The sequence below is a fragment of the Microtus pennsylvanicus genome, chromosome X (genome assembly GCF_037038515.1).
Source record: "Microtus pennsylvanicus isolate mMicPen1 chromosome X, mMicPen1.hap1, whole genome shotgun sequence".
In the NCBI taxonomy this organism is placed as follows: Eukaryota; Metazoa; Chordata; class Mammalia; order Rodentia; family Cricetidae; genus Microtus; species Microtus pennsylvanicus.
In genome coordinates, this window is record NC_134601.1 from 124,167,574 (window position 1) to 124,177,487 (window position 9,914).

Genomic DNA, 9,914 nt, shown 5'->3' on the forward strand with positions numbered 1-9,914 from the left:
TCCTCTTCATAGTCCCAAGTCCTATCTGTGGGAACACAGATTAAGCACTAATTTCCATGATGATTTTCCCCATAACCTCTTCTGCTCTATGCCATTTCCACACTCCTTGGCTTTGCTCTGGTAACACAAGTTCATTCACTGGCTTTCTCTGCCATGTACCATAAGAACAGATCTTGCTCCAGTGCCTTGATATGATACCTACTTCTCAATACACACATTGCTTAGCCATTTTCCTACTGCAAAAACCTCAGCTGTCAGAGTCATCCCCATGTCCCCAGTCCTACTTCTGATCACACAGTTATGTAACTGCCTTGCCTGGTGAGTGCCCCTATTCCACATACACCTGCTTTATCTCCACACACAAAGCCCTAGACCTGAATGCAGAATCAGTCATCAGCTTTCCTCATGACACTCAACTTATCCTCTGCTATCTCTGGACTAGCCAACTGTACACTGACTTTGCATGGGAATTTTCCAAGAATAACACTTCACAGCCTCAAAACCACACTTCTAACCCAACCAGTAGTCATGCAAGTCCTACATCAGATTTCATCAAATCCAAATTCATCTGATCCATCTCTACACTTCAGTTCAACTCCGTGTTTGCAGGAATCTAACACATGATTGGCTCAGGACAAAAGACGGATACCACATGAGAACTGAAGGAGACTTTGAAAGGACAAACAAGACCCATACCCATTCAAACCAGACCATATGCCAGTATTATTAACTGTGTAGCAGACACAAAACAATCTCCACTAACCAAGAAGATCTTTGCAATTGATACTTGCTGGAAAAAGAAGATCAGAGCTGCCACCGTGCGTCACTGCATGTGTGCGCATTACCTCAGCTGGTCCGCCCGAGACCCCCTGAGCGCAAACCCTAGTCCCCCGCGCGAACCCATTTCCACTCCGACAAGATGAAAGAAATGATCATGAACCAGGAAAAACTGGCCAAGCTGCAGGCACAAGTGCGCATTGGTGGGAAAGGAACTGCTCGCAGCAAGAAGAAGGTGGTTCACAGAACAGCCACAGCAGATGATAAAAAACTGCAGTTCTCCTTAAAGAAGTTCTCTGGTATTGAAGAGGTGAACATGTTCACTAACCAAGGAACAGTGATCCATTTTAACAACCCTAAAGTTCAGGCGTCTCTGGTAGCAAACACCTTCACCGTTACAGGCCATGCCGAGACAAAGCAACTGACAGAAATGCTTCCCAGCATTCTAAACCAGCTTGGGGCAGACAGTCCGACTAGTTTAAGGAGACTGGCTGAAGCTCTGCCCAAACAATCTGTGGATGGAAAAGCACCCCTTGCTACTGGAGAGGATGATGATGATGAAGTCCCAGATCTGGTGGAGAATTTTGATGAGGCTTCTAAGAATGAGGCAAACGGAACGGAGGAGACTTCTGAAGAACTGACACTTGCAGAAGTTACAGGAGCTGCTATTTTATATCATGGCTGCTTTTTAAAGGTCTTTGTTTATGGATCTGATCAAATCTAGATCGCTAATATTTTTAAGCCCAAGCCCCTTGGACACTGCAGCTCTTTTCAGTTTTTGCTTAAACACAATTCATTCTTTGCAGCAAATTAAGCTGAAGAAGCCTGGGATAAAGTTTGGAAAAGGGCTAATAAAATTCTTTGCCTAGAAAAAAATAAAAAGAAAATCAGTTTTGTTCAATGGAATATAACTGGGAATACTCAATACATTCCACTGTAGGCTTCATAACCAGCAGTAGCTGGCCAATACAAACCTTATGCCATGTGTTCATTTTGTATTTTCGTCTTTCTTGTATTAAGATTTTTTTCAGAGAGATAGAGAAAGCAAAGACTGAACAAGTGGGCAGGTAGAGATGTGGGAAACAAAGGGGGTAGAAAACGATGTTAAAGGGAGAAATCATGATAAATTTATTTTATGAGAAATTTTTCAAATTAATCCTAGATTAATTTATACCTTTAATAGATTAATTATATCTCTAAAGGTTTGTACATATGAGAGGGACATTAGCCACCCTGGCCCTTTAAGACTATATGTCTTGACGCTGGTTCTTTGCTCATAATGTGACATTCATCTCTGGTAGCTACGGAAACAAGAATTTTTAAAGTCACTCTCTTATACTGGGCAGTCACTAGCATTTGGCCTTCATAGAAGGGAAGAGAGGCAAGTATTTTATGTTTTCTACATGGTTTCTGTTAAAAGCTTTCAATTTCAGGAGACATAGAAGGTCAAAGAAGTCAATGACCTAAGATTCAACTCTTTGTTGATATCATGTCTATGTCAGTAAATCCTACTGAATATAAGTACTGGGAATCCCTGTGTAGCCGTGAAGGCTCTGTAGCCTGTATTGACCTTTATACATTTGTAGTTTCCTGAAACTGAGTATGTGAATTAGACTTTCTGTGGTTTTTTTTCTGTTTATATAATGGGGTAATGATTGCGTGAATCTCATTGGAGGGTCAGGACTATCAGATGGGCTAATCTCCCTGAAGAGTATAAATGAGGCTTCAACTAAGCAAAGCAGAGGAAGGGGTTGGTTTGTGTGAACCAGGGGTTGATGGTGAGACACGATTCTGAGCTAAAATATCTGCCTAACAGAACTTCTTTTACTGAAGGTGATTCAACTCTTGTGCGACTCCCTGTCTGTTCAACATTCCCTGCTATTTGGAAGATATTTATGATCTCGACATTTCTCAAATGGATCTCTTCCTCCTGGATAAACAAAGGTAAAAGCTTAAGATGAGCTTCATGGAGGGTTTCAAATTGGATCTTTATGAAGCATAAGCACCTCCTCCATGGGTTTCAGACATGGCCAAAACTAAATCTTGCCATGCTAGCTCATTTGTCTTCCACAAAAGAATTTCCCACCCTGATTCTGGTTGTGCTTCAAAACTCACTGATTCTGACATCAAAAGGCTCAGATCTGCCTTAACAAGGAAGAGGGCATGGGTAGGGTGTTACTCAATTCATACTAGATTTTAAAGTCACCTTGCTGATATGACTTCCCAATTTAGTAGAGCTACTGCCTTCACCCTGTTAGGAAGTACATTCCACAGAGAATGTGGAATAGTGGGAAGCTGGTAGGGAAATTTTTGTGGCAAGGAGGTACAGTTTGTAGGCCACTCAAACCTTCTGCATTGGAGGTGGCAATGTTATCATGTACATGCCTGAACTTTATTTATGCTCAAGAACACAGTGACATCCTTCAGGGCATAGTTATTCATGAACATTAACCCTACATCCAAAGATATGAACCAATAAGTGATCTAAATAAGTTGGTGCATACAATAAATGTATAGTATTAATTTGGTGCTGGAGAAGATAGTTTCTCACATAAGACAGTTGGGATACTTCATATTCAGCAATGAAATGAAGGTAATTTTCTAATGTGTATGTTTGAGTAAGTCATGGGAAATGATTGAAATATTCATGAGGGCTCATGTTTCACATACAGATTTTTATTTTGGTCACATAATAATAATTCAGGTTTTCCAATATGTTTTCCGATAACACATACACTAGCATACGCATGTAGAAATATAGCAGACAATATAGGAGAATTAAATTTGTGTAAGTTCACTACCACAATTTATAGATATTTGTCCATTCTTCTGCTTATACCTCTCATTTAAGCTATTTATCTTATTTATGTATTGTAAACACTGCTTAATTAAACATCATTTAACATGTGTTGTAAATTATTGAGTATTAATTCCAAGCATTAACATGTTTAGTTAACAAATTTGCGCATTTCAGCATTTGATAGATATAGTGAAATTGCTAATCAAAACCTCATATAGAGGGAACTTTGGCCATAGGTATATTACTTAAATACAACTTTTTGTGACAGCAAGGACAAGGTATGAGAACTTATTGCTCTGTAAACCATAACTCATTTTGTTTTCCACTGTCCCTTGTGTTCCTGACTTGACTATATACCTGTTCAATTTCATCTTTAGACTTGCCAATGCGAAGGAGTACCTCTTCAAGTTTAGTGGCCTCCTCTGCAGCCTATCAGCCTTGGTGTTTGAGATTGTCATCGCAAGCAGCCAATCCTGGCGCCTCTGGGAATTCAATGACAAGCTTGTGCAATTTGTGTCTTTTGGACTTTGGGAAGCTTTCTACCCTCAAGAATTTAATGTTTCAGGCACTGTAACCAAGATTCTGGTGCACACCCCTATCAATTCCACTTGGACCATTTCACCTGAATTTGAGTACGCACGGACCCTGATAATGTGGGCTGTTTCGATGAAGCCTGTAGTTCTGATTTTCAGTGCAATCGCCATTAATATTGGCCGCATGAAAGACCCATTTATTGAGATGCAGTTATTTTGCTACAAGGTTGCTGCCTTAGTTTTGTGTGTTAGCAGCATCTTCACATTTGTTTCTGTGAGCTGGAACCACTTTGTAGATCATTATGGCCAAACCACTCTTGACTTTCCACCTGACTTTCCAGTAAAAAAAGAAGGCTTAATAAGCAAACACTATACTGTTGTGTTCCCAATAGGAGTACTGATTGCCACCATGTCACTCTTTGGTGCTATCTTTTTTCTCTTTGAGATAAACTCTTTGAAACTAAAGAATCAGGTGAAGGCCAAGTGTGCTCCCATAGTGGCCGATCAAGAGATATGAAGTGAGTACTACACTTGCAACATCGGTCAGAAGGTTCCTAGAAGAAAGTTCCTATTCATATAAAAACTCTTGTAGTTCTCAACTCGTTCTAAATAAAGCATCAACTTTATTTTCTTGGTATGTCTAAATGACTTCCTCCTCTGTCTAACCTGTCTCTTTCTTTGGGTATTTTCGTATCCTAATCTCTGAAGGCCATGATCATGCGTTCAGGTATTTCCGACAGGCAGTAGCCGGGAAAAGTAATGGTGAAATGCATGTTGCAAAGATATTTATCACAGGATAAATATCAAGTGAAAGAAGGTTTGTAAGGAAGCTGACACATAAACAGAAAAGTAAACACAATTCTGTCTGGAGACACTCTGAAACTCAGGTCTCCTGAAGGCAGAGCTGGACTTCATAGTGTTAGCTCTGCAGATAGTGTGTTCCCTTGTCATGTAGTAGGAAGACTATGCTGTACACTGGACAGTCATGCATATCTTTCTGTTTGTGAGTATCACAAATTGCCGAGCATTCCCTGTGTGCTCTGATAGAAAATATGGTGTAAAGATCAGAGGGCTGCTTGTCTGAGTTGTTTTTCTTGTTTTTACCTTCAGAAACACTGGGTTCAAACCCACATTAAGCTTGGTGGCAAGCTTACATAGCTACTGGACAATCTCGCTAACTTCAAATATACCCCACTTCACATAAGGATATCCCATGCTTGGCATCCATAGAATGTAGGCCATTTTATAAAGTAAAAGAAATTTGCCTGCAAATGGGTAGAACTAGAAAAGGTCATCCTGAGTGAGGTAACCCAGACCCAGAGAGACAATTTTTTTAAATATTTATTATGTATACAGTATTCCATCTGTGTGTATGCCTGCAGGCCAGAAGAGGGCACCAGACCCCATTACAGGTGGTTGTGAGCTACCATGTGGTTTCTGGGAATCGAACTCAGGACCTTTGGAAGAGCAGACAATGCTTTTAACCACTGAGCCATCTCTCCAGCCCCCCAGAAAGACAATTATTGTATGTACTCACTTATAAGTAAATATTAGCTGTAAGGTAACCATGATGCAATCACAGGCCCAGAGAGGATAACCATGCTACAATCACACGCTCAGAGAGAAGCTAATTAACAAGGGGTTACAATAGGGCTTGAGAATCTCACTGTGAAAGGGTAATAGAATAGACATCACTGATGGATGGGAGAAGGGTCTAGATGGGGGCAATGAATGAGAACAGGATGGATCAGGTGAGGGAAAATGGAGAGAGAGGTACTGAGCGAGACAACTGGCTTCTGGGACATCTCTGGGATGAGCTATAAACCTAGGCAAATGGAAACTCCCAGCAATCTATGAGGTAACCCATTCCTCTCCATCATGCCTTGTACTCCATCCACTCTTCCTCCTCTGTTTCTCTTCAGAAAAATGTGGGCCTCCCATGGATTTCAGTCAATCATGGAATATCAAGTTGCAGTGAGACTAGGCATCTCTTGTTTTATTTAGGCTGGATGAGGTAATCTAGTAGGCAGAAAGGGTCCCCAAAGTAGGCAACAGCATCAGAGATAGCCCCTGTTGCCATTGTTAGGAGTCCCACAAGAAGACCAATCTACATGGCTGTAACACACACACACACACAGACACACACATACACACACAAACACATATACGTACACAGAATGCCTAGGGTTTCTGTTTTTCCTTGTTAGATTTACATATCTTTATTCACCAGGGCAATGTCTAACCACAAAGACCTATTTCCTGCATCTCTGCTACTATATGGATTCCCTGCTTAATCCCATTAAAGCCAGGCCTACCAGAATAATCTGCAATCCTCAAGTCCTGACTGTGGATGAGTATATTATACATTGGAATTCCCTGTTGCTTTTGACCATATCTTACTCGTCTTTTTAATCCTTTTTTTGCACACTAGTTCAGGTTTAATAATTAAAGCAATAATCAAATAACAACATATGTCAAATGATCAGAAGAGGTTAAGCAGCTTGTGCCACAGAAACAATATGTTATGTTCTGTGGACTTAAGGGCCTATTGCTTCAAAAGCAACAGGAAGAACGTGTTTATAACAGTACTTGAAAATAAATGATAAATATGAGCATAGGAATATAGTAGGTGAAAATATTCTACACATGAAAAAGACAAAATATTTAGAAAATGATTAACTGGGCATGTTTGTTTGTTTGTTTATTTATTTATTTATTTATTTATTTATTAAAGATTCTGTTTCCTCCCCGCCACCGCCTCCCATTTCCCTCCCCCTCCCCCTCCCCCAATCCTTCTCTCTCATCAGCCCAAAGAGCAGTCAGGGTTCCCTGCCCTGTGGGGAGTCCAAGGACCTCCCACCTCCTTCCAGGTCTAGTAAGGTGAACATCCAAACAGCCTAGGCTCCCACAAAGCCAGTACGTGCAGTAGGATCAAAACCCAGTGCCATTGTTCTTGAGTTCTCAGTAGTCCTCATTGTCTGCTATGTTCAGCGAGTCCGGTTTTATCCCAGGCTTTTTCAGACCCAGGCCAGCTGGCCTTGGTGAGTTCCCGATAGAACATCCCCATTGTCTCAGTGTGTGGGTGCACCCCTCGCGGTCCTGAGTTCCTTGCCTGTGCTCTCTTTCCTTCTGCTCCTGATTTGGGCCTTGCTTTCTCTTTTTGAAAATCTATTCCATCAGGTCCAAATCAGGAGCAGATGGAATAGATTTTTAAAAAGAGAAAGCAAGCCGAGCATGCGCATTCATTTCAAGCTGCTTCATGACTGCAAAAGCAAAGCGACCAGCCCCAGGATCCCACTGCCGGGAATTCATGCTGCCACCATCAACTGTGCCTTCACATGGGTACCACAATAAAGCCCTTGCTCTCTTAAGCTGCTGCTTCTCAGAAATTTGCTCATACCGCGAGAAAATAGGGAACTCACTCATTAAAACTGCTTGCTGAGTCCTGGTCCACTAAGACACAAACATCATAATGAGAGTAAATGTGCAGGGACTCTTTTAAAAAATGAAAGAACTATCTGTGTAAAAGGAAGTAAAGATGGAGTAGGCAAGACTAAGTGAGCTGAAAACGCCACTTTGCCTTAGGTGGCGGCATCCCAGATTACCTTTCTGTCTAAGGGCTGTCCCGAAAAGCTCTCGAATCAAAGGTAAACCAGGAGAGTCTGTCTCCTGGTAAGTTACACCTTGGCATCACCACTCTGCTGAGTCATTGGTGGCTGAGGTTTAGGGGGATGGGAGCATGGTCCCAGTGCCTCCAGAAAGTAGCAGCTGCTGTTCCCTCCGGGACAACTGCTCTTTACCTTAGAAAGTCTGTTTTGGGTATTTATGGAGCCCATCCGTGGGGCGTGAAGCAGATGTTATTAGTACACTGTGATTGTGAGCTTGGCAGGTCAGTGAAATCTTAAAATGCAGATAGGATGTATACATTAGGTTTAAGTGTATTAGTGTTTGCCTAGCTGTATGCATTTGTGTAATGCAGCTCTTCAGGATCCTTTAGAACTGAATGGAAAAGATGGTTGTGAGCTGCCACACGGATGTTAGGAACAAAAGCCAGATCCTCTGCAAGAGTAGTAAGTGTTCTTAACCACTGAGCTATCTCTCCAGTCCTGGGTATAGATTCTCCTATGCTTTACCCTAATAACTTCTGCTTGCTGAGTTAGTGTGTCTTGCTAAAATGTTCTCTGTGTCAATAAAGAATCAAGGGATGCCCATTCCAGTAACAAGTTTATTGCCATAGCAAACCCAGACCAGACCCAGGCCTGGAGCACACTATAGACTAGAAACTAGAAGTAAACACTTACTTCTGATTTGTTTATCTTTGTCTTTGTACTGATTTTTTTTTCATGAGATTAACATGAACTATCAAATCCAAAATAATAGAGAACGTAACATTCCAGAAAAAAAGAAAAGAAAAATAGACGGGGGAAGAGACCTCGTCAGTGCTGAAGTCACAGAGAATGTCACACAGTATAATTAGCTGACACAGCAAACTGACCCAATAAATGACTATTTTTAGAGGGATTTAAACATTAAGTCCTAATAATAACTTTCTGGCTCTCTTTTTGCTGTTTCTCAGATATCACTTATCTCAGATCTTAGGGGGAACTTTTTATGAGAGCATTTATTTGACTCTTGGTCACCCTTGACCACTGTATTAGATATAAATAAAGACACATACAAAATGCCTTTAAGTTATTTGAGTCCCATTACAGACAGTAACATTTTTATTTTTAGGTAGGATTTATTTTTATATTCTGGAAATGGTGGGGGCTGGAGACACAGGCAGTTGTGATTAATCTGTGTGCTGGGAATTGAACTTGGATCCTGCAAGAGTAGTGCATGCTCTTAAGCACTGAGCCATCTCTCCAGCACATTTGTTTATCTAGCTATCTATTTATTTACTTGGATATTTACTTCTTTATGGTTGGGGCTCTACTAATCAGCCCCTGCCTCTGGAGCGCTGGGATTCAAGGCGTGCCTCACTGCCGCTCAGCTCAGCCCATTTATTTAAATGCTTCACAAGCAAATTTCAACTAAATTTAAGAGGCTACACTCAAAAGCGAGTTGCAAAATCAATTCTATTCTTAGGTGAACAGAAAAATCTTGTCAACTTTTCAATAAAAGAACAGTCAGTGGTAAATGAAAAGTAAGCAAGCTTTATATCCCGCCATAAGACAGAATTTGGCTCTTCCAGAAAGCCCTTAAAACACACCGCACATCGATTTCAGCAGTGAAGCAACCATCTAGGCCTAGTTTCAGGTAAGAAAAATCCAAACTGGATTGGAAAACTTTTGTCTCATTCCTGAGTTCATTTATAAATCAGGTTTCAAGAACTTCATAAATTGCTTCCAAGGCGGAAACATTTTTCCTCAAGACAATTCGTTCCCTTCAAATATCATTAAAGTGTGATTGGCACAGGGCCCTGTGCCAGAGGAGCTGACACCCAGAGGGAGAAGCACACGACACTAATAGGGAAACAGGTGCCAACTGGCTCTAAGTTGGCAACTTCATTGCCTAGAAAAACAGGCTATCCAGGCGAAGGCAGTGTTGATGAGAACCAATAGAAATTTTTTCAGCAGTACCATTCTTCTTGGCATGGGATAAATCAGGACTGCAAATGTCACCTTAGTCATCACATAGCACAGATGCACCCTGGAAGCAGCTAAATTTAAGGCCAACATCTCACAGAAATTCCTCTAGCAAGCTGCTACTAAGCTTGGGCATCACTCACAAAGGTGATGGCTCCTCCCCAAAATTGTGACTATATGTAATTAATGTGTTTGGACCAAGATAACCAGGAAACA

General features: G+C 41.1%; 1 protein-coding gene and 1 pseudogene across 1 annotated transcript; both read left to right on the forward strand.

The window, feature by feature from the left end:
* Positions 1 to 851: 851 nt before the first annotated feature.
* On the forward strand, positions 852 to 1,602 carry LOC142840819 (transcription factor BTF3 pseudogene; annotated as a pseudogene).
* Positions 1,603 to 2,692: 1,090 nt separating this feature from the next.
* Positions 2,693 to 4,627, forward strand: LOC142840517 (uncharacterized). The gene is made up of 2 exons (XM_075956999.1): positions 2,693 to 2,721; positions 3,955 to 4,627. The coding sequence occupies exons 1-2, from the start codon at positions 2,693 to 2,695 to the stop codon at positions 4,625 to 4,627; spliced, it is 702 nt and encodes a 233-aa protein (XP_075813114.1).
* Positions 4,628 to 9,914: the final 5,287 nt, after the last annotated feature.